At 37.4% G+C, this 25956-nt stretch overlaps 1 protein-coding gene across 3 annotated transcripts in view; it reads left to right on the forward strand.

The window, feature by feature from the left end:
- The first annotated feature begins 360 nt into the window (after positions 1-360).
- Positions 361-25956, forward strand: part of LOC119548218 (cGMP-dependent protein kinase, isozyme 2 forms cD4/T1/T3A/T3B) — a 33993-nt gene continuing 8397 nt past the window's right edge. The window contains exons 1-4 of one of the 3 annotated variants that reach the window (XM_037855354.1): positions 361-442; positions 1995-2303; positions 14216-15749; positions 21042-21208. In XM_037855354.1, coding sequence (XP_037711282.1) covers positions 14278-15749; positions 21042-21208 — 1639 coding nt within the window. In that variant the 5' untranslated portion in view covers positions 361-442; positions 1995-2303; positions 14216-14277. Of the gene's footprint in view, positions 443-1994; positions 2304-8046; positions 8289-14215; positions 15750-21041; positions 21209-23530; positions 24139-25956 lie in introns of those variants that run through there. The other 2 variants (XM_037855355.1, XM_037855356.1) reach the window with 2 other exon arrangements.

Genomic DNA, 25956 nt, shown 5'->3' on the forward strand with positions numbered 1-25956 from the left:
TTATTATTAATATAATAATTAATAAGTTTGTAAAAATGATAAGTAATAAATTTACTTCGGGAATATCAAATGTACATATATCATATTATTTTTGTGTGCTTTTACTCTTGGTCTGGTCCAAATATATTTAGTAGTGTATTGTAAAATACTTTTTTGTAATATAAGCAACGCAATGGGTTTTCGGGGTCTTATCCAATTATTATATTATTATTATATTTAGCGTTCCACTTAGAAGAGTCTGACTGTACTATCGCGAGCTACCTGCTGCTGATTACGGGTTCTCTCAGTGGGGCCTCTCTGGCGCTCTCCTCATCGATTTGTGGCTCCACTGAGTTTTCTCGCTGCGCAGAGCGCTCAGATTGCTTTTCGCTCTCGCGCGCTTCACATCGCGATCCCAATCGGCGGTTTTTCAAACGACGCGTGCTTGTGTGCGTGCCACTTGGTTAGTTGTTGTTGTTGTTGCTTTCCGCTAGTCGAACGATCTAGCGCTTGTGCTCAATTCTGAATTCTAAAAACACCAACTAGCCTTTTCCATATGTGCAACTATTTGCCTTAGAAGTTAATTAAAGCAAAGGCAACGGTTAAAGTTGACTGAATGTCGGGAAAATGTGAAATGTGAATGCAGTTTTAGTGAAATGAAATGCAGGAAAAGAAGAGAGTGGGAGGGGTGGGAAGAAAGGCCAAAGAAAAAGAGAAGGAGAGTGAGAGAGCGGCTCTCTTTCGGTTTTGTGATTTAAAAGTGAAAAATTAATAAATTAAAATGCAGTCTAGCCAGCAATTAAATGCATGGAAAATCACTTGTTTGTTTCTATCTCTCTTTCGCACATGGGCATGACGCACTTTTGTGACTGATTTTCCCTGAGAAATTCCCACAAACTGGACACTTTCCTATGCATCAATCAAAGCTTTTATTGCATTTCTAAAATTCCTCTCTCTTTCTCTCTCTCTTGAACTGCATTTTTGCGTCGCATTTCCTTCTTTTGGCTTTCTTCTGCTTCTTTGCTTTTCTTCGATATATTTTGATAGAAGCCCACTTGTTGTTGTAACTACTCCTCTTCTTCTCCTTCTGTTAGTTACTCCTTGTTTTTGTTGCTCGTCATATACAATTTTTTCCAATTTGTGCGCGTTGCCGCCTTCGCTTTTTTTTTATACATATTTTTTTCCGCCGCTGCTGTTTTTCTGTTTTCTGTTTCTGTCTCGCCGCCGCGCTTCTATTTTTAGCAACAAGTATGGCTGTTGTTGTTGCTGCCGCTCAAGTTAACTACGCTACGCTGGCAGAAACAACAACAAGGCAAACTATGCGGAGAGAGAGAGCAAGTTGAAAATAAAAGAGAGTAGTGTAAGCGATAAAGTTAAAGAGAGAGAGAGAGAGTGTGCAGTACAGTGGAGCATGGCACTTAGAGTTTAGAAAGAACTAATGATCGAGATTTAAAAAATTAATAATTGTTTTTAATTGCTAAAAACTGTAAAACACATTGTGTGGAAAACATAGAAGGAAAATAAATTAAAATTTAAAAATTAAGGCCTTGGCATTGACTTTAATGTTTATCCTTCATACGCAATGTTGCCTTAACAAAATATTTTATTTTTATACTTCTGGCAAAGACTGTTTTTGTTTTCTTAATTTTAACTCTTTCTTGAGTTAAGTTAATTTTAATTAATAATTAATAAATAATTAATTAGTTGTCAAGTTTGGAAATAATTGTACGATTTTTTTGTACAAAATTATAATTGGCATACATGTACATGTTATTTTTTAACAACTTGGACCCAATTACCCTACACCTTAAAATCAAAATGCAATTTAACTAAAATTTAAGTCGAGGCCCCACTGTACTTGACTCAGGTGATAACAATAACAGCGATGAGTGAGTGAGCGTAAAAGAGAGATTGGAACGCTGCTCTCCCAGTGACTTTCTCGGCCTCTTCTTCGTTTTCAAATCTTTTGTGTTCTGCGGCTAATATCATTTAAATTTTAATGCCCAATTTGATAGAAACGAAACGCTTTTTTAGACTCGAGAAAACAAAAGTGCAGGCTCTCTAAATTGATGACGAAATTTCGTGTGCCGCCTGCATTTAGTTTATACATATAAATTTTCGGCCTTAATTCTGTGCTTCCTGTGAATTAACGAGGAAACTAAAGAGTGCGCGAGCGAGAGAGCCGATCAAATCAACAAGTGGAACCCGAGAAACTTTCTTCGCAAAAGCCGGCTGATCACAAAAACCAAGAAGAGGTGGGAAAGAGAGCGATTCTCTTGGACTTTTGCATTCGCCTCTGGAGTTTCTTCACTGCTCGTCGACATGTAAGCCCCATTTTAATATGCAATTACTGTCCGCTGTTTGTCGAACAACAGCTTATTTATTATTGTTATACCCGTTACTCGTAGAGTAAAAGGGTATACTAGATTCGTCGGAAAGTATGTAACAGGCAGAAGGAAGCGTTTCCGACCCCATAAAGTATATATATTCTTGATCAGGATCACTAGCCGAGTCGATCTAGCCATGTCCGTCTGTCCGTCTGTCCGTCTGTCCGTCTGTCCGTCTGTCCGTCTGTCCGTCTGTCCGTCTGTCCGGATGAACGCTGAGATCTCGGAAACTATGAGAGCTAGGCTATTGAGATTTGGCGAGCAGATTCCTGAGCTTCTTACGCAGCGCAAGTTTGTTTCAGTAGAGTGCCACGCCCACTCTAACGCCCACAAACCGCCCAAAACTGTGGCTCCTACAGTTTTGATGTTAGATAGAAAATTTTAACTGAAATGTATTAGTCTTGTCCATACCTATCGATTGACCCAAAAAAAAATTTTTCTACGCCCACTCTAACGCCCACAAACCTCCCAAGAAAAAAGCTATGACGTCAGAGCCAGACAGTGCGAAATGTTTTTACGCGTGTATGTGTGTGTATGTAAATAGTTGCCGGCCGAACTTAGCGGCAAAGAGAAAAGCACTGCCGGCGCTCAGAGAGAGCAAAGTGCGCGGCTAACTTATTCTATTGAACAATGAATTTGTCACGCCTACCCTAACGCACACAACGCTTAAATCTGTCTTCCGCCGGTAGGTGGCGCATTTAAATCTCGCTTTGCTGCTTGCATATCTCCATTTCCCTTTGGTCGCTTAAGCTGAGTAACGGGTATCTGATAGTCGAGGTACTCGACTATAGCGTTCTCCCTTGTTTATTTATGGATTTATGCCGCCTACAAAATATGCGATTGCACAATCGTTTTGGCCTTTGAATATTTTTTTGCGATGGCGCCCTTAAACCATTTTAGTCACTATAGCCCTCTCTTTCGCTGCTGCAGTGCTGTCTCTTTCTTGTCCGTGTCTGGAATACTTAATTAGGGCTCAGCGTTTTTAGCCCTTTTTAATACCGAACATTACAAGATATCGTAGAGAGATAAGGAAAGACACCATATCACTTCAACAGCCTTGAAATATTAATAATAATTTATATTTAATTATAATAATATGAATATGCTAAATGAAACTTAAATTAACTTTTAACTAGATTGGAGGATCCTTTTTGGCTTCTAAAATAGATTTAACATATTCATTCAAAACGTATCTAAAATTGTAAAAACGATCCATTAAGCTAAAAAGATTTAGTTATAGCAAACATAAACAACAAATAGTAAGCATTTCATAAGGTCTTTTCTAAACAAATTCACTTTATTGCATTATTGTCTTATCCATTATATACTGAAAACGTTGTATTCAAAAAAGTATGCAACAAAAAATGTTTCCTTAAAACCGAATGTGAGTCCTGGATCCCCCTGGACTTATCTGTAAAAAAAATGTTTTCAAGTTAAAAATAAGCTATAAAAATTAAAAATACGTTCTGATTGCAAATACATGTGAGTCCTGGATCCCCCTGGACTTATCTGTAAAAAAAAATGTTTTCAAGTTAAAAATAAGCTATAAAAATTAAAAATACGTTCTGATTGCAAATACATTTAGGATGCGTAAGAGAGTTCGACTAGTTATAATTTTTAAACCGATTAATGTGTACAAGTTTTTATAGTATGCGTTTTCAAATATAGGATGCAGTCGCTTCTGATAAAACTTATGGCTTATCGACCCCTTTTCTCAAGGGCACTCCAAGGATAAGTCGGGAATCTCTTTCTTCGTAGTTACATACTTGTATATTTCTTTGTGCTGATTTATATTGCACATTCATAGCAAATCACGGCGAACAAAGATCAGTTGTTGTTTTAGTTATTGCTTCTCATTTTTCTGCTTTGTTTGCTAGTTTATTTTTAGCTTTTTGTCATAAAGTTTAACAAACAAACCAACCAGGCAACAGTGAAAAATAGCTGACACTGTGTGCCATTAAAATGAATGGTTGTTTTGCGATTTGTTTTCGATCGTTTTTAGGTGTGAGGGTTTATTAACTCGGTTTTACAACTGCGCAGATTTCAAACGTAGACACACATATTGGGTAGTAATGAGGAAAAGATTTTCTTATCGGAAGTAATTCTAGAAGTCGCACAACACATGTTCAAAAGGGGAGGAATAAATTGCAAACTTTATTTGCAGGGCCTTGGAATGTTTCACTTCTTGAAAGCTAAGTCGCAATAGGGAATTGGTTTCCAGGTTTGGAAGGTAATATTTTCTTATCTGAGCTTTAAAAGATAACCACGAAATTGTAGAGATTCGAACTGGGCAGTACCTACAAATTTTATCATTTTATTTTAATATTAGCACAACAAATTCGGTTTTTTTATAAAAAACAAATCCTTAAATTCAAAAAAATACTATTTGCATAGGGGTTTTATTTTGCTCTTGAAAGTTATTTGTTTTTTCATTATACCTACAATTTCATAAATCATAAATTTGTATATCTGGTAGTAAACAGCAAAATGGATATGTTTGCTTATTCAAAAAATAGTTTCCCAAAACCATTTCGCCCATTTATAGCCCGCAAAATAAACAGTTTCGTATGCTAGCATTCTATCGACTATTCGAATTCTTCATCACTCTGTCATAAACAATTGTAATTTTAACCGCTAAAAGATTTTGTTAGGCCATCTTTTTGCAGACGTGCCCCTCTTTCAGTTCGAATTTCACGAAACGAAATCTTGAATAAGCTACATATCAAATTTATGTCAAATTGACAAATTTTCAGCAATAAAAAACGACAATGAAAATCGCTTTGCCAATCAATTTACGAAAAAATTAACACCAATTTGATTTTTCATCAATGAAACTTGTTTATTTAAAGAGAGTTATTGGATGGAAGTTGTGCTCTTACCTAAGATCTCTTTGGCTTGGAAAATATTACTCTTTAATTCTCTTTCATTCGCTCTGATCTTGAGAACAGCTGTTGATGATTTTCCTTGACATGTTTGTAAATAAATTATGGGACTCTCAATGAACTTGAAAGCTTTCCCATCAAACAATTATTGCTAAAAGTCAATGAAAAATCTTTTTTATTTATGTTCTTATTTCGATGTTTAGCCGTATTGTTTCCTATCGATATATTTAATTTTTTTCCATCACCAATAACGAAAAGCTTTTAATGTATAAGCTTTTATAAATACTTCAAGCTCTCTCCATTGTTGTTTAAATTAAAAAGCTGTCCTAAAACTTAACGGTCTAACTTGTTTTAAATTAAAAAAAAGGTAAATAAAATATTTTTAAAACGTAGTTTTTGTTTTAAAAAATATTTTTCTTCACTTTCAAAATTGTTGCTTATTTCTTTAAATATTAATATTATACAATTATGTTATCTGATTCAATAATATAATTCTGTTTACTGCCCAACCCAAATTGCATTCAGCAACGTAAAAAAACAAAAACTGGGCGGGTGCTGTGACCACACAAATGTTGCTGCTTTGTTGCCGCCCAAGTAACCTTTCCGTCCCGATTGCACCAATTAAATAAAATATATATAATTATTAACTACGCTCACCAGCGATTCTCATGACGCCTTATCAATAGCGTCAATGTCGCCAAATACAAACAAACGACAACTTGTATCGAAGCAATCTAATAAAATTATACGCAGGCCACTGAATAGATCCTCATGGGTGGAGAAACTTCTTTTAAAACAAAATTTGTATTATTAAAACCCAATATCAATGTTCTCATTACAGACATAATCATAAATAAGAAAATATTATGATTAATATAGGTTTTGCAAACATTATATATTTATAATTTAATATTATATATTTAAACCCCTTTCCGAAAGCCCATGTCTGCCAATCAACTCAATTAAACAGACATGGAAATAAATGCAATTTCCTTTATATATCCACACAAAAAAATTATTGATAAGATATAAAGGTTCTATAAAAAATGTATCAGTTTCGATCTGGGAAAAGAAAAAATAAAATTTGTTATCTTAAAAACATTCTAATACTTATGTACATGATAAAAAAAAATATTTTTCTCCTTAATAAGAAGCTCTTCAAAAAAATAGTAAAGTTATTACTAAATATGACTAAATAGGTTCGGAAAAATGTTCAAAAGCACCCAAACTTTTGTTCAGTGGTTGAAAATCTTCCATTGCTCTTTTTTTTTACTATTTCCAATTGAATTTCCATGTAAACAATTTAATAATGTTTTGATTTTTGCTTAAATCACGTCCCACGCCAAATAATTGTTGCATGCTCGACTCAATTTCCCCGTCCACACTTTTCGTGCCCCTTTTTCGCCTGCATTGAGTTGATAATATTTCCAGTTCGGCTTTGTTTACATGCCCCGTAATATTGTTTGTAATAAATAAATCAGTTTCCCTAAACGTTTTCCGCAGCAATATCGCACAAGTAGCGGCCAATTATGACATAAAAAAGAGAATAACCAGCGAACAATTTGGCTATTTCGAAATTTGGCTGAGCTACGGGATATGATTTATTAAGTGATCTGCACTAAATCATCCATTGAGTGCCGCCCCGAGAGTTTAAGTATAGTTTACAATAAATTGCCTTGGGTTGTCAACACGACGTATGCGTAATATTTTAAAGGAGCATGCAAATTAAGAATTGGCTTAAAAGAACTGGGAGTGAAAAAATAAATTGGAAAGTGTCAGTTCCTCTGGGATAACTTACAATGTTTCAAAAGCACCTGGCGTATGCGTGATATATATTTAAAATCGATTTTTAGGTCATAATAAAATATTTCCTATTTTCGATATATCTTTTACTTGTAAATATTAAAATCCGAGATTTAATTAGGTATACGCTCTGAACAATTTTGAAAAACTTTTTTTTAATAACTTGATTTAAGGTTTTTTTTTTAAAAAAAAGTATTAGGTCAACATAAATATCGAATGTTTAATAATAATGTATAATATCAAACTTAAGACATCTACTAAGTCAGTATTCGTTATTTATTGTTTTAATTTCAGCTAATTTTCCTAAATTTAAAAATCGAAATGATATACTTGAATTCAAATATTTTTTACCTCCAAAAGCTACTCGCAATTAAGATGTCTGGTGCATATCCTTTAAATTACCGGCGAAGCTAAGCTATCTTAACAGCCCAGGGCGGTTCATAAATATGCAAGTAGGGGATCTATGGAAACGATAGTGCCGGTCGATGGTGCGTGTGCCTGGAAGTAAATACTTTCGATACTAGATGGTGTTATTATTTGTGATTTTTTTTTGCCCCGAAACGCTTTTCATTCTAGCATGCCAGCCAGCAATTAGATCGCTGCCAATGCAATTTTTCCATCACACTGTGTGTGTGCCGCTACGTTACTACTATTATTTTATTTAAACGATCGGCAAAAGCCAACGCACGAATCACAGGCGAGGCGTAGACATATTGATATGATTTTATATATAGTCTATGTGGTCGTGTGCGTGCACTCAACTGGTTTCAGCCAAATTCCGAGTTTTAATTTAAGCGACAACCACAAACGAACGACAAACAAACGCTTCTGGGGTTTGGTTTGGGTTCACTTCGATAGACGACGTCGAACGCCCCGACGTCAGTCAACTACATGTACTATCGATAGGCTTACGATCTTACGATCTTACGATCGTTGCTTCCCAACACTCGCGGCGAAAAACAGTTCTCGAGCGTCGTTCAATCGGTCAACAACGAATGTTGTCGCTGCGCTGAAACAGGCAATTTTGTGCCTTAGTTTGTGAATTACAAAATACAAAATACCAAAAATAAAAATAAAAAAAAAGGAAAATAAAGCGCGTAGGAATCAACGGTTCCAACTAATTAAACAGCGGATCGGAATCTTAACGGCAATCGGGTGTGCTTGTGCGTGTGTTACACTTTGTTTTGGCTCATTAAAAGTGCAAATTGTTTACGAGAATTTTGCCAGCCTTTCAAAGGTAAAACAGCCAATTTCCTTTTACGACTTTTTTTTTTATTTCACATTGCATCGCTCCCAGGCGGGCAATTTTCCTTACCAAGTTTGTGTGAGTGTGTGTCGATGTTTTAATTAATGCCAGAGAAAAAAGGAAAAATAAGTTCTTCGGGAAGAGTTGCTCCTGAAGACAGTCATGTGACAGGCAAGGCGATCTTCAAGTCTTGAAGTGACCACCAGATATCCAATGTGTAGAGCCACGCAGAGAAAATTAGTTTTACTTTTGTACTTTGAAAAATATAAAGAGAGCACTATAGAATGATTCATATGATATGACCGTAGCACTAGGATTTTTAATTTATGAACTCATTAAAATATAATTGAACAAAATTTACTATTTGTGATGTTTTCTCGCAGTGCAACAACTGTCATACTTCGAAAAATATATATAGAGCAATATCGAATGATTCATATGATATGATTGTACAACTAGAATTTTTTATTTATGCACTCACTAAAATATAATTGAAAAAATTTTACTATTTGTGATGTTTTCTCGCAGTGCATTCGGTAGCCAACAACTGTCATAACGGATGGTATAAGGGGTCCGAAAAGAAGACGGGGGAAAAGCTACAGGCACTTGTTGTGGGGTCCAGAATCCAGAAATCTTTCCATGGTTGTCGAGTGAGTTTGCTCTGAGGAAAATAGGAACAGTGTACAAAAAAGTGTGACGGTTGATTAGCTGGTTTGATCATCGTTAGGATCATTAAGGAATGCATTAACAACTCTATATTAAAGAGGGGACTTTGGAGTCTATATAAAGATGTTTGAAATATGGCAGCAGTCATTGCATGAGTTTAACATGATTGTACAAAGGAAGTTATTTGTTTTTTCTTTATACTAGTCACACAACTTAGTTATCCCCTAAACAACATTTTTTAAATAAAAGGAATTCAACAACAATAATAACCCAATGACTTTTTTTAGCTTAGTTAAATGTGTGAAAATTGGGATAATTTGAAAATCATTAGACACCTAGGATTATATTCATGATGTGTTTAACTTTTAAACAAAGCAAATTACACTAATTTATTATAGTTTTTTTTACACATCTTGATATCTTTTTATTATTTATCCATTTTTAATCGAGTTACCACATGACTGGCAAAAGTTTCAAGTAATTTGAGTGGCTCATGAGCAAAAAGTTTGATTAGAACTTGTTTGATCACAGGCCGCGGCTCTTTTGAGTTGGCCTTTTCGTTAAGAACTTTTATGGTCTTATAATTGTCTTGTGCTTTGAAGAAACTAGAATTATCAGACACATATTGTAAACACAATATTTTACGAGGGATTGGATCATGAAAAAATGCTTTTCTAGACTATCAGAATGTAGTTTAAGTTTGCAATGAAGCTGTTTTCATTTTAATCTCGGCTTATTCATTTCTTTTTCTCGGCCCAAATATCTTGGTACCTAGCTTGGAACCATTTTCTTTATTTCAAATGGCTATTTAGGTTTTACTCTGCCAACTAATGGCTTAATGGTACTTAAAATTTTCTCTACAAAAGAAATCCCTAATAATTCCAACAGCAAACCCTTCCTCAACCTTCGGTGAGTCACCTCGAAATGGGACCAACTCCGAATTTTGCCCAACAAAACCAACTGGAATTGCAATCCAGCTGTGCGAAGGTTTTAATTGATTGAACGTGCGTTTCATACCAAACGATTCGCATGCGTTGCGCCAATTTTTGCCATACAAAATGTGGTATCCGTATCCGTAGATAGAGCTCACTTAATGCCCACTAGCCGCCTAAATCGAGCCACTAGTCTGGCCGTATCTGAATGTCTTTCGAGTGTTATCAGGCGATCAATTGCCTTCGGCATGGCGATCGATCAACGGACGTGTCGCCGGGACTAATGAACATTTGTAAGCCAAAAATAAACGATAAACAAAACGACAGAACTGAAAACTAGCCGCAAATTACACTGAATACATATCTATACATACGATCCTCGACATTGGCTCGATTGCGAGGGGACTTAAATCACTCGCTTTGATAATATTTGTTCGCAGGGGTCGGTCAGGTCGGTCTAAAAACAAACTTCTTGTGAAATTTACGACTTAGACTCACGATTCAAGTTTAATTTTTATTACATTTTTATTGATTGTTTATGCAACGTACAAAAATTGAAAATAACTTGAATAATTGCACGCCAGCGGCGTAAATGGAATCGAATCGAATGGAGTGAAATGGAATGAATTCCCCCGTTGAATCAATTTATATATGTTCATACGTATACGTATGTATGTCTAGTAGAAATCCGGAGAATTCTTGTTTCAATTTGGTGCTGTTTCTTGTGAGTTTGTTTGCTCGCATTTTGAGGAAGCGCCGGGCACTCGCCAGTAATTGAAACCTATAATTATAGCAGTCTCGGAACATATGTATCTGTTTACAGAAGACGGCGTTCCCAAATACGGTTGACATAACTCTCAATTGATGTCTCAATTCGAGAGAAGGAAAGATGGGATCGTCATTGGGCCTGACTAACCGCTTAATTATGTTTAAATGTTTCGAATGCGGCGCATTTTTGGCATGCCCATTAAGTTTATGTTGCTATTTGTTGCTACCGGTGTTTAACATGCTGTCTCCGCCTGTCACTCTCTATGCCCGTCTCTTTCGGCACGCCCTGTTGCCGTCTCTTTCTCTGATTGACAGGCGGGACATTCGGAATATTTGTTCGGGATCTCCTGATGATCGCAAATGTCAGTTTTGATTAGCCAACGTCGACAATGATCGCAATTTGCCAGAGGGGCAAGCTGAAAGTTGAAGAAAAACGATTTAAATGTTGATCATTGGAATTGACTTTGATGGATAGCAGACATCAAGGATGCAGGCTGTCAGAATAAAGTGGGTTTCTGTGGTTATTTTTTTAAGGATGGTATTTGTAAAAAAAATGTAATCGTTATATAATAATCATGTATTGTTACTGATTACAATTAATATGCAGGGTTTTGCAATCTTATTAAAAGTTTCTAAAAGTATGCTATGAAAATAGAACAGTAGAAAGAAAACGCGTATACAAAGCCCCTTTTTTTAGGAAAAAAAGGAATCAAGAAGAATGCCTGATACATAATTTTGAAAGGCTTTTATTATTATTAAAATAGTTTATAACATTTTATTCTGTCATTTATTCAAAATTCATTTTGAAATATGCTTGAGTACCATTTACCTTTTACTCCACTTCTTGCAGCAAGACAAATCGAGATCGCTTAACTCAACACTTTAACAGCAGCTAAATATATCTTGTATATCAATCTCATCTCCTGCTAAAAATATCAGCAGATCCCGATCTATGCAAATTTGTTGGCCAGCTGCTTTAATTGTCGAGTGCTCACAACCTGTATCGTTATCTGCGATCATAATGACACACTAATTGCGCTATCTGCCATCGTGAGTTGCTGGGGATTCGCAATTTTGCATGGCCAGTCACGCCGAACCGCAGAACTTCCCTAAATGGTCAGCAAAATACGATTCGATGCGAAGACCTCCCTACAATTACTCATTATATATAAGCAGTAAACATATATTTGACTCGGCTTTGGCCTGTTATCAGAGGCATGAATGAACTCACGATCGGTCGATGTTATTACCCTCCACCCAAACCGAGTTGACATTTGAAAGAATTCGAGTTTCGCGCTGTCGTTTAATAAATGTTTTCATAATACTAATTAAAAATAAACGGCAACCTGTTTGCCAGAGTTGCCACCAAAACGATTGGGATCATTTAAATTACGATAAAAGCATAAAATCGTTTAAAATATTACGTATACGCCTCGGAAGAGACCCCTTCTGTCTGATTGTCTGCTTCTTTCTTATTTATGCGCCCGTGATGAAAACAAATTGCAATCGTAATTGCGCTTAAGTGGCCCAAAAGCTGCCTCCGATCACGAGCAACGAATTCATTGAAAACCCATGGAACTGAACAGACACAAAAATATGGGGGGGAAGTAGATGAAGATGATTTTGAGTGGCCCGTCAATTGTGTTCTATAAATAAAAATACCCACAGACAATTTCTTCCTCAATTGTCTCAATTTGTTGTGTCAGTTTTTCACTATTTCGGTGTGGATCGAGAATGGCATTTAGCGAATTTGCGGGTAATTACAGATCGGTAATTGCCCGCACTTTGAGGGCATCCGTCCGAAGTTCCAACCCATTCAGCTCCCCCACCTCAATGCCGATTTCGTATTGTTTATGGAGTGTCGGTGCGGCGTATAAATAGCACGGCATACAAATCGCACATTAATCCGCTGTGCGATCATTAACATGCTAATGCCCGTCTAAAACGATCGTTTTCGTTGTAATCGAAGTCAAGAGTCTTGCGAATTCTCAGACACACTTGGATGAGCCCAGAATCAAGGTGGCGAGCTACTTGAACAAATGATCGCAAATGATCTATCTTGATTTAAACGAGTTTCTAAACGGATCTAATTTTTTTTGGCAAACATGTTAAGCGATTATGGTTGTTGTATCTTCAGAAGAATTCTATTCTGATGTTCCCAACTTGTCTTCTAATTCTTAAGTAAAGAAAATATTTGCTTAAATCAAAATGAAGTTAATTTATTGGTTTGCTCTCAGTTCAAGCATACGTTAGTTTTTGGTGATAACATTTTCACAGGACTGATAAATTAAAGCTACATGATTTTTTTATTATGTTTCTTATCTTGATAATTGTCTTAAATTTTTTTAGATTATTTTCTAAATGAAGTAATATTTTTATGAGATACAAAAATATGAACAAAAGTTTTAGTGTAATTTTAAAGGTTGATCTTGTTCAACAGCTTTTTCAAAATTTCATGTCATGTTCAACCGCAAAATAATTTAGGTGGCTGATCTTTAATTTCCCACTCTTTACCCAAGTGATCATCCCACTTGCGAATTTCGGCTGCTTTTTCTATGCTCCGCTTCAGATTCGCACATTAAATGGAAACCGAAACCAGCCACACTTGTTTATAGGGTTTCGGTGTGCTTTGTTTATAAGTTGGCCAGGCCATGTTTAACTTTTGCTGGATTTATTTTTAGCCGCGTTCATTCCACTTGAATTATTGTCTAAACGTGTCCGAAAACAATAGCAAATCCAACAGAGAAAAAGTAAATACACAAAAAATGTGCCAACTTGGTTACTTGGCATTCTTCTAATTCAAATTCTTTCAGAAAGCGTCGACTATTTGTCCAGTGTCTTATCTTGAAGGGCTTAAGGCGTGTCGTTCCCCGAAATAAAAGTCGGCGAAGACATTGTCAAGTTGTCCAACAAGTTGTGTATCCGAGGGAAATGATAACTGAATTTTATTTTGATATTGTGATAATTGTTGCCAGCCATGGGAACTTGTGGTAAAGAATGTGTACACTGAAGGAAAAGAATATGAGACTTGAGTGTATTATTATTAAGAATTTATTTTACATATATTTTAAGTAATTCACTTTTTAATATTGATTCACCGAAGCATTCCAAATTAAATATGTTTTTTTTTATTTTTTATTGACATAATATGTTTCAATTTTTCTTCGGTTGTATCCAATTATTTTCTCTTGGTGTGAAACCTTTTTTATTTCTGAAGAATTTCCCTGCATAAATTGTTCATTCAGCAATCGCTTTAACCCATCGATCGTAAATCAGTTCAGTTCAACTGATTACCCAGCGATTAGATTTCATAACAGCCTGATTGACACTCTGTCACAAAGTGATTCATGTTTACAATATTACTATATTATTAGAAAAGGCACAGAAAAACAATGCCCAATGGAAAATTAGATAATTATATATACATATGTGGCTGTTTGTTTATTAAATGATATGTATATTTTATTATTTGTTTTAAAAATGTTTATATTATTTTTCTTCTACTCTTTATTTCTTTTGGTTTGTAAAATTTTTGTTTTTTATATTTTTTAGGGCTCCTAACGTTTGGGTGACTGAGTTTTCCGTGGCGGCTGTTGATCAGGAAAGCCGCCTGGATGCGTTTCTGCTTTGATCGGCTGTGCTTCGCAACCAAGCGGCCAGCCCAAAACTCCAATAGCAATGCACCCCACTGCACCACAGTAGATGCACCACCAGGAGCAGCGGATGTAGATGTAGCCACTGTCTCAGAAGCCACAGCACCACAACAGCAGCCAGCAGTTAGTAATCTGTTCTATGCCGACTACCAGAAGCTGCAGCCGGCGATAATCGATCGGGACTGGGAGCGGGACAGAGATACAGATACGAGGAGCGAGGCCAAGCCACCGGACATTATAGAGCACATAGAACCCGTAGAGCAGCACATACAGATAGAGATACCTCCTCCTCCTCCTCAGATACAGATACAGATACAACAACAACAGCAGTGCTATCGCCGGCATAGCAGTGCCGAAGATCGAAATCAGAACACGAGGCGAACCGATTCGAATACTACGGAGGCGATACGAAAAGCAGCCAGTATGCAGCAGGAGCCGAACGCCAACTATCAGTTCCCAACCGACTTGGGTCTGGTGAGCATCGTCAATAATAATAATAACCCAAACACCCACCCGAGTGGATCTAGCAATATCAACAATAATAACAACAATATTAACAATCTGGTGGGTGGCATTGTGACCTTGCCGGCGGCTGGTGGTCTCATAGGTCTGGAGCATACGGCATCGGGTTTGCGGCTGATACCAGCACCACCTACCCACTCTGAAGTGCTGACGCACACGCTGATCTACGGAACACCACCCTCGGGGGCACAGCAACTGCATCAGGATCCCAGGAGTCTGTTGCACCAACAGGAGCTGCAATTGCAGCAGCGCTATCAGCAATTGCAACAGCTTCAGGCCCAGACCCAGGGCCTATACACCAGCCAGGGAAGTCCGGTGCTGTACCATCAGCCCAGTCCCGGATCGAGCCAACCGGTGGCCATTCCCGGAGCCAGTTGTCATTCGCCCACGCAACTGCAGCCGCCCACCACGCTGAACCTCCAGCAGCAGATGCAGAGTCTAAGGATCTCGGGATGCACGCCCAGCGGTTCGGGTGGATCGGCCACGCCCTCGCCGGTGGGCCTGGTGGATCCCAACTTTATAGTGAGCAACTATGTGGCTGCATCGCCGCAAGAGGAGCGCTTCATCCAAATCATTCAGGCCAAGGAGCTCAAGATACAGGAAATGCAAAGAGCCCTGCAGTTTAAAGACAACGAGATAGCAGAGCTCAAATCGCACTTGGACAAATTCCAAAGTGTCTTCCCCTTCAGCCGAAGCAGTGCGGCGGGATGTGCGGGAACTGGATCGGGATCGGGCTCTGGAGCGGGCGGAAATGGTGGGGCAAGTGGGCCCAGCACCGCCACAGGTGCCACTCGCAAATCAGGACAGAACTTCCAGAGGCAGAGGGCCCTGGGTATCTCCGCGGAGCCTCAGAGCGAGTCCTCACTGTTCCTCGAGCACGTCAGCTTTCCCAAATACGACAAGGATGAGCGGTAAGTTGGAAAAATAAATTTCAAAAATATATTCGGGGAGTTAAGAATTTATATTTCGAGATGGAAACCGATCCTTCAATACCCTATATAAATATAACTGTTCCGAAAACCTTTTTACTTATTTCTGCATGACTCATGTTTTCGTTGAAATGTATTTATTTTTATTACCTTGTTTCTGGTCCTCTAAAGATATTTAAAATATAGTATAGTTTCATTAAATTATGATTTGCGAAATGTAACGCCCAGGTTACTAACAGTATAAATAAAAATTTGTTTTTATTCTTTATGGCTAGTTATTATTAATCATATTTTATTTGTTGCTAACAATAATAACTATTTTGATTCTTTTTTTTTACTCCAAGAGAGAAGTTAGACTGTAGTTATAAAAGAGTTAAAAACACTTTGCCTTTCCGAGCAAAATCAGTTGAACCTAATCGCTCTGCCCAGATTAGCCCTGCATTATGTCGATCCGGGGTATACGGATGTACAAAGTTTAGACGAGTGGCCTTTATATAGTCGGGTCGATAACGATCGGCATCGGCGTCACTTCGGCGATTTTAATCAAATATTGGGAGCAGCGCCCTGTCGCCTGTCGTCGATTGCTTGTGTCGCCTGCCACAAAATGCGTTTATTAAAATTGAGTTGGGGTGACAGGCGCGGTTGCACCAGTCGCCACCCTCTCACCACCCCGCCTAATGGCCTTGGGCGGTGTCAGTACTCGGATATAAAAATCTGTATGATATTTACAGATATAAGCCACATATATGAATTGCGGCCCACAAAGAGGCTGCCAATTGGCAGCCAACTCACGCTACATTGCGTCACATTTGGTTCGTTCTATGGGGGATTTTTTAAGACACCTTTTTCGTACTTATTTGTTCGTGCAAAATTCGTTGCAGTCTTTTCGGAATATATACCCAAATAATTAAAAGAGTATAAAATTAAATCTGTGAAAATGCGTGGGCAGATCTGTCGGCTCTGGCCTTTTCACACTTTTGCCCACTGGAAGTCGTTGCTCTTGGCCAGCTTTCCCCACTTTGTCTGCTGAAAAACATAAGAAAACACAAATATTTATTCTTTGGCTATGTGGCGATGTTTCCTGAATGCTTTTTAAAAATACGGAGGGGCATGTGCGATCACATATCATTTAAATGGCGACACGCGCTGTCGAAGAATTGCTGATCCACATATTCTACTAATTTTTATTAGTATTTTGTGAATTATAATTTAATTTAATGGTGTTTTGCTTGATATCAGGGATATCCATATTTTATGTGATGAAATTCCTATTCAAATATTTTTCACGATGTTCATTCTTTGTTTTGTTGAGGCTAAGCCAAAAAATATACATATTTAAATTATTATTGCCGGTGGCGTAAACAAACAAATGTTTCCTACTTTAAATGTATTTTTTTATATTATTATATGTTTAGCCAAACATTTTAAGGAACTTCTAAAAATAACAATTTGGCTTGTTTATTGTTGTTCATTTTTTTTGTAAAAAACCAATTCATTATCTGGAGCTCAAGGATTTTCCTTAAGTATTCCAAATAATTAAAAAAGATTTTAATTCTTATCGAAGTTGATTCAATGTTTTTTACATTAAATTAATTTACAAAAAATATATAATTAAATACAGAAAAAAATCTATGACATCAAAACTTGGCTCTCGAAGTAATCTTAACTATCTTGATGTCAAAAAAATATCGATATGCATTAGTTTTCATATTTATTTTATTTATGCATACAGCTAGTGTGGTTTAATCTGAATCGGACGCTAAGTAATGCGGCAAATTTGTTTAAATCGGCCATTTTTATGACCCCAAGCTGTTGACACAATCGCAAAAAATCGCCGGCAAATTCGCGAAATCCAATTGCAATTCAAACATTTTAATGGTCGGCGACTACGGCCAACTTGGATGGGTGAGGAGGGGGGCATAAAGTCTGGATTTTGGAGCCAGCCAATTGAGGTCCATTTTATCTCTGACCAAAATCTGTGCCGACGGCGACTCTTGTGTGTGCAACAGGACATTTTTTGACACTTGCATGGCATAAATCAAAAGCGCCGTAGGCCTCCAACTCGGCTATATATATGCGTTAAATCTATGGGATCGGGATTGAGACTGAGGTTGGTCGGTTCTCAGTACTTTTGTGGCCATTTACACCACGCAACTGTCGCTTGTTGGCTTTCAACGGGGCCATCTAATAAATAATGCCAGAAAATTGTGCGAAATTGCCTTCTAAGTGGAGTTTCTAGGGGGGTGGTGTCATGTGGGCAGTGGCGTGCATAGGCAGGGGGTCTATTCAGAACTTGCTACATGCTGCACATGTGTCAACGGTCAAGATGACAATAAGAAACATTTTGTGGGTCAGGCTGTTAATGCATAATGAGACTTATATTCTGGTAGATACATTTAAGTAAGGAGTGTTACGGTTTGCATTAATTGACTTATGTTAAATACTATAAATGAATTATGATTTTGATTTATATCTTACAGATACATATACCTTTATGTTGACATACATTAAAATTATAAGTTATGAATAGTATTTAAAAGCACTTAATTCTCACTAGATATAAATCAAAACAATAAATCATAAATAGCATTTTAAAAAGTCACTAAATGTTCTACAGAGATATAAATCAAAAAGATAAATTATAGTTGCATTCTGAATTAGTAAATCAAAGCCCAAACATTTTTCACAAGCCATATGGTATTGATTCTCAAGTACTTATTACTCAAGTACTCTTTTAATTTGTTACCATAATGGCCCAAACTTAAATCAATTATTATAAAATGATAACAGTAGCTAACTACTAACTATTATTTAATTTGTTTAACAACATCAAATTGGCGTGCAATTTTTCTTTTCACTTGCATAGACTCTCGTCGAATCTCCTCCCCTTCGGCGTATATGTCTTGATTGCCATTTTATATAGTGAACCACCTCACACATGGCCATAGATATAGATTGTACCAAAAACCAAGCCCCACCCAAAATAGCTCACTTTGCTGTTGGTCTGCCGCTTCCATTGGCGCTGACTTCTATTCGCAATTTCCATTTTCAATTCCCTGGCCGAGACGCCAGATCGTTTTTATTGTCAACTGCTCTTAGCCGCAAAGTATTTGCACTTTCAATTCGTTTTGCCAGTTTTGTCAGATAGTCGCATATTAAACGCACCCGCAACTGATTGACGACCGGGGATCTCAAGAGATCTCTCTGGGGACAGGCTCCGCGTATTTCCTAAGGTGCAGCCAATTTCATTCCATATGCCTTGGCACACATTTCAAATTCAATTTACGCACAAATATAGCCATATGAATGGTTATAGCTTCCGACAACTGGAACGCTCAAGCGATCCGGCCCGTAGGTCTAATTGAAGCTATTAATTGTTTTGGCTCGTACACGCATGTGGCACCACCAGTATGCCAGTGGCACCACTTGCACCACCAGCATTGTGATTGTGCCACGCATGTGCGTGGTGCTGCAGCCAAAGAAAATGTTAATTTAGGCATATAAAAAGTGCTCCGCCGGCAAAACCCCACGGGGCAAACACCACGGAGCGACCCACCACCTCCGGCTACTCGTCTACACTCGGAAAATGTTTTTGATCTTTTGAATAACTTGTAATAAATAAATAAAGTGGTTAAAAAGATATTCCAGGACAAGCGTTAAACAAAAGAAGAATACTTTTCATAAATTTGATAAATTCTGCAATGCTTTAAGTAATATTTGATATATTAATAAAAATTAAGATTTTCGGTTTTTTTAAATGTTATCTACATTTATCCTATAAAGATTATATTATTATTTTTTATACGATTTTTTTGTGAGTGTGAGCGTCTCCTTCTTTAGTTTTATACCATTATTAAAACTCGTTTTGATTTGTGGCGCGCTGAAATCTAATACTTTAACATGCCAAAAAACTATCCATGTTATTACAGATTGTCGCTTCCTAGACCCACTTGGTCGTGACCAGGGTATCGATTAGACATGAGTTGTTTATTTTTTTTTAACTTTTTTTTATATTTTTTATTAAATTTTAATTGTGAGTGTTATGTGGTGTACCCGAAAATACCGCAAAGATACATGAATACCCGCCTAACGGGCGCCACAGGTGCCGGAGTCTGGGTGTAGTTGTACGTTTTGACCAAATGTCCCCACTCCACTGCGCAAAGCCAACTCATCACCACATTTTGGGGCAATCAGGTAGCTGCTGGTTTCTCCCAACTCAGATTGCTGCCAAAAACGAGGCTTACAAATTGGCCCCCAACCCCATCGACGACAGCCATGTGCAACGCCTTCGTGATTAACTTGATCATTGGGCAGATATTTGATTGGTGGGACCACTTTGTCGGGGTAGATCTATAAAGAATTTTTGGAATTCTCAAAAAAAGATCGGATCGGTGGGACCATTTTGTCGGGGTAGATCTAAAAAGAATTTAGAAATTGTTTAAATGTAATGAAAATAATATTATTTGTATCATTTAATTTTTTTAGATAAATCTAAGTGATGTAAAATTATATATTTTTAGATATTTGTTGATGACTTTTCCGTTCTTTGCGTCGCATAAAGAATTGGTCACACTGGCCTTTAGTCGCCATTTTAAATCTCTTGCTTTTATTTCTGTCAGACTCACAGCATCTATTCCCCTAACTTTCATCTCATATTCTTTATATTTTTATCAACTAACTAATTGATTTTTCGAGTACGATTCTAGGTATTTTTGTAGTTTTTGAAGTCTAACAAAATGTTGGCCACACTGTCTTTTGTCTGACTGGCTTTAATTAATCACCAGAGCTGCGCTCTGGCTTCCAATTTTATCCGATACACTGCTTCTAGTCCCATTACTGTTTCTCTGGCCTGGGCCAGTTGTCAAGTTCGCTGACAGATAAAGTCATTTGACATTTACAGGCATAGCCGACATGGCATAGCATGGCATGGTCCATGGATATGGATCCCCACTCCCCCGAAAACAAGCAATCTCCCCCACTTCCAAAATCGAAGCATACAATTTTCAAATTTGTATTAATTTCATATCGGTCGATTGCGCGCATGCCAACATCCATCGATATTGGGCTTCAAAAAAAATATGGTTAAAATGCCGCAAAATTTTGGTGGCACAACTTGTTGCCCGGCTTGTAAGCCAAACTGGCCAACCAGATAAAAACGATTTATATGTGTCAGTCGGAAAATTAATTGGAATCTTGCCTTTGCTCATTTCATTGACAGTCTCTTGCCATTTTTAATATCCATATCTAATTGCATTTATATATCGTTTTGTGCAGCTCCCGAGAACTTATCAAGTCTGCCATTTTGGATAATGATTTCATGAAGAACCTGGATCTGACGCAGATACGCGAGATTGTCGACTGCATGTACCCGGTTAAATATCCAGCCAAGAATTTAATCATCAAGGAGGGCGATGTCGGGAGCATTGTTTATGTCATGGAAGGTGAGTTTAAAGTTGAATCAGTACTGGGATACTTATAAGTGAATTAGGGGTTAGAGAGGAAATATGATAGATTGATGAAAGAACAAGTAGATTAAGAAGTTTAAATTATATTTGGTTAAATAAGGTAACATGAAATATGTTATAGAATCTAGATATGTTCGTACATTTTGTTATTATTATTTGAAATTTGATGTGGGACTTGGTATATTTCGGCCAAGATCGACCATGTTTTTCAGATACAATTACATTTTTCATTTTCAGCCTAAAAGTATGCTAAGAAAAGGTTATTAAATGCAATCAGAAAGGTGTAAAATGCATGTAAAAGGTTTGGTTTTTATAAACTCTATTGTCCACAAGGTATTTTTTGATATAGGGGTGTGAATATACCTTTTTTTTCCTGCGGGATTCTTGCCCTGATTTGATTTGTAATAATTTATGTACCAAAATATTTAAATCACATTCTTGATAACTGTTCTTCAGGGATTTGCCAACTTGTTTCTCGCTTTTCCTACATTTTTCTGTATCCCTCCATGTACCTAAATATATGTGTTCACCTTGCCCCGCCAAGATCGTGCAACTAGTGCCGCAGATAAGCATATACTCCTTCAGTTTGGCTAGCTGCACGTGTGCTTTTTGGCCAGATGTGGAATACCTGAGCTGTGGGCTGGGACTGGAACGCGGTTTGAAAAAGATATAGGGGGTATAGGGGGGTCCTCAGGGGACTGCGTCACACCCACGCCGCCAGAAGAAGAGAAGTTCAGAGTCTCGCCTTGCAGCGAAATGTCAGCGACTGACTGCCGACTCGAACAACGAACAATGCCCAAGAAGCGGGTTTTCCTTTCAATTTTTGCTTAGCATTTTGTTTAATAGTTTTTTGCACGTTTTTCTGCGTTTGTCTTGCAACCTTTTTTATATCTGGGTGTGCTCTGGGCCTTTTGACTTGAGCTTCGTGGCTAATTGTTGGCTTAAATATTTGCTCGATATGGGCTCGGTTTCGCTTGAGTTCTGTGTTTGAATAGCTTTCGTGTGTTAATTTAGTCGCCGACTTGATTTACGTACTAACATTAGCATTTTAATTGCAGCCAGTCGGGTGAGGATTATGCCTCGCACAAAAGTAATAATAATGATTATAATCAACATCCGAATTATGCATTCGCAAGTGGCAAGATGAATTGAAAGAGAGGATGCTTCCTCAATCTTGCAACATCATCGTCTGGGATTTTCGCTTCCTTAACCTGAAGCACCAATGTCCGCCACTCGAAACCGATGAACAGATGTCACGGCATCTGTCTATATATCATATATAGTCTCGCACATATGATACTTTAAAGAGAAAATTCAGAGAGGGAAATGATATATGATTAAAAAATCCCGACCAGCAGATGTTTAAGAGACTGGCAAGGTTTCGGCCTCGCTGATTATTCCAATGCCCTGAAAATGCACTCAAAATAATGGGATTAAAAAAAAGAGCAAATATTTCTGAGATAGTAAACCTATTGATTATAACATTCTATCTGGGGTCTGATTTATTTGAATACTCTTTGCTGATTACCAAACCGAAGCTAATTACTGTGCTTTGAGTAGGCAACACTTAATGCTAGATTGTTCTCATTTTATTAGCTATCTGTGAGGTCACTGGACCTGGGAATCTATTAATACTTCTGCACGTTCACTGTTCCATTTATGAATTGTTACGTTTTCCAGATGATAACGACTGTATTTCTTTTGCTTTGTGTAGCGAATCGACATGTCACATATGACCAAACCCGTTCACTGATTTGGCACTCTATAGGTACACTCGGGAAAATAATCTAAGTACTGAGAAAAAATATATTGTTAAATAACATTTTATGGGAAACTGTGATTCTTTTAACATTCTTCAACTAATTAACGATTGCCATTAAGAACACGTACAATGTATTAGGGGAACCAATCCTAAAAAATTAAAACATTTGATTAATTAGTCTTATCGGATGTTTTATATTTCTAGTCTAAAATTATTTATTGTAAACACATCTCCTAAAATATTGATATATTTTTTCTCAGTGCACAGCACTTGCTTTTGCTCAGCTCTTTACCTGTGATAGTGTCTCTCCCTGCCTTATATACATACATATATCCCCCGATGGCGCTCTCACCCACAAACAAAAACAAAGCGTGGCCAGCTGAGCTGCTGCCTCATATCTCTCCCACTATCTATAGAGACTATAGAGACGGCTCTCTGGTAGCTCTTTCTTCTCTTTCGGTGGCGAATGAGTAATACACCAGTATTTCGAATCCCCGATCTTCGGGCAATTCGTCATTCGTCCGGCAGGCTGCGTACCGATTAAACGTGTGAGGCGCATGCGCGCTCGGTTGCAGAAACTGCACCTGGATTTGATTTTTACCTACAAGAATTACTGAAAACAAAACTCCCACTTCGCGTTTCTCGATTTCGTCGGGTCTTCTGAGTTGTGGATCGTGTACGCTTAACGGTTTCATTTCATTTTCGCATATGGCGCAGTCCCAAGTGAAATATTAATAATAAAACCCACATACCGGACAATTGCAATGCCCCTCGCATATTCGCCTTTGCGCGCTATTTCCAACAATGCTTACATAAATAGCTCTAGTTGCTCTGTTCTACATAACAAGTAAACAAAAACCACACATTTTTCCCATCGTGTCTGTAATTATGCTGAAAGAGATCAGCAAACGATTCGTGTTAATTTCTTTGAACTACTCGTAAATTCTTGGAATAAAGTGAATTAAAAGTGAAAGTGCATTTTTTAAATACTTGTATTACGGAAAGGAAAAAAAAACTAAAACGCCTACAGAGTGCGAGAAACAGAGACAAATAATGTGCGGAGAATGAGGCACAGAAACGGCGACTTGACTTGGATTTTGCTCTTTTTCTCGAATTGAACGAAAAGATCACTTGAAGAATTCCGGTTTGTGGTTTTCCTTTGCAGCTGTTGTTGTTTTTATTGCTGTTACTGCTCCGTTGAATTGTATTTGTATTATGTCTCGGTCATTGGTCCGAAATTTAAACCAAAAAAATCAACCAAAATGGTGTAGAAATACAGATATTATAAAGCTTTTTTTTTTATGGCCAAACTGTGTAATGCCAAATGTCACTACTCCGATTTGAACGTGCAAGAATGTGAGAACATAAATCCCGCAGAGAATCTGATATGGCCCCAAAAATGAAAGAAATTCACTTGAAGTGCGGAAGAATGCGGAAAATTAAATTAAATATTGCTAGAAACATAAAACAAAGACCCAAAATTTAGAAATCGTGTGAAGACTAAGTCGAAAGTCTGGCAAGAATGATGATGTTGATCATCGCGAGGGAGAGGCTGAAGCATCAGAAGCTAATGTCATGCCCTGGAACCGGGTCTCAACCTGCCATTTGACTTCTTTTGTCATTTTCCCAACTTAACTCGGTGGATAGTTACAGCTGGGGGAACCTCAGACTCAGACCTGAGACCGGTCGGAACTCGGAGATTCCGGGGCCTTTGGGCTTGGGGGCTCGGAACCGAGGGGCACTCTCACTTTTAAGTAACCCAACGAGTTTTGCATTCGCCTTTTGACATGCCAAATGAACTGGCTTCGCTTGGGCGCTCAAATAAGATTGAGTAATAGATGAAAAGTGGAAAATGATCGCTGGCGGGAAGTAGATCACAAGATGATTGGGAAATTTGAGTCTGAATTGGTCAAAATTATAGTGCTCCGTAGCTGTTTCTAATTGATCTCAAACAAGTGGAACGAATTTGGTAGAGGGCTTTTGTTGTCTTTTTGGCATTGTAGAGAAATTGGAAATGTATTGCACAATTTATGCTGTTTTTTAATGATCTCAAACTGGTACTTAAAAAAATGATTAAAGGTTTTGATTTCTTAAAATTTGTGCTCTAAAAATTTGAATGAACTGAAATTGTTTCCTGTTAGCAAGGCAAACCTATCTTTTTAAAAATATCTAAAAATAATAATTAGTGTTTTCTTTATTTCTTTATGAGAAAAGAAGAAGAGCTTTATTAACTTATTATGTCGATGGCCAAGAGCTATTCCATGTTGATTAATCGAAAGTTAATGATACAAGGCCATTAAGTCGTTTCTATGACTCTTCGTCTGCTAATATGTATATAATATATCACTTAAATGAGACTTGTAAGAAAGTCCCCGTTTGAGAATCTGTGGGGCATTTCCCAATGATATTGCAAACTAATCAGTATCTTGAGCTCGGATTCCAGCGCCAATCAGTGCATAGAACCCTATAGATCGATTCAGAATCTTGTTTGTCAGCTTGATCGCTGTTTTTAATGAATTTTTTTTTCAAAACAAGAAGCACGAATATGCGAATTCGATCGGACTCGTTTAGCTGATTCTCAATCTCAATTCCCTCTCGATCTTGCTTGACTACAATCTAAATTGTATACACAAAAGATCTTTCGTCCCTCTGATCTTTTCCCTCCCTCATTCTTTCATTTTTTATAACTTTCTTCATATGTGACTTTCATTAGCATAGACAAACAAAAGAGACGTGAACAGAGCAATATGGCCATAAATATTTATTGCGATGATTTACAAGCCAATGTGTGTGTGCCAAAATGCGGTCATGTTGGCAAAAGGCAGAAATAATCCAAAAAATAGTGACTAAGCCATTGAAGTTTTTGTCTTGCCTTAATTGTCAGTCAAAAGGGCGGACCAAGTTTTTTGTGTGTGTAATTACGAGCTGTCATGCAAAACCGAAACTGACTTGGATCCGGACT

Source organism: Drosophila subpulchrella, chromosome 2L (genome assembly GCF_014743375.2).
Source record: "Drosophila subpulchrella strain 33 F10 #4 breed RU33 chromosome 2L, RU_Dsub_v1.1 Primary Assembly, whole genome shotgun sequence".
In the NCBI taxonomy this organism is placed as follows: Eukaryota; Metazoa; Arthropoda; class Insecta; order Diptera; family Drosophilidae; genus Drosophila; species Drosophila subpulchrella.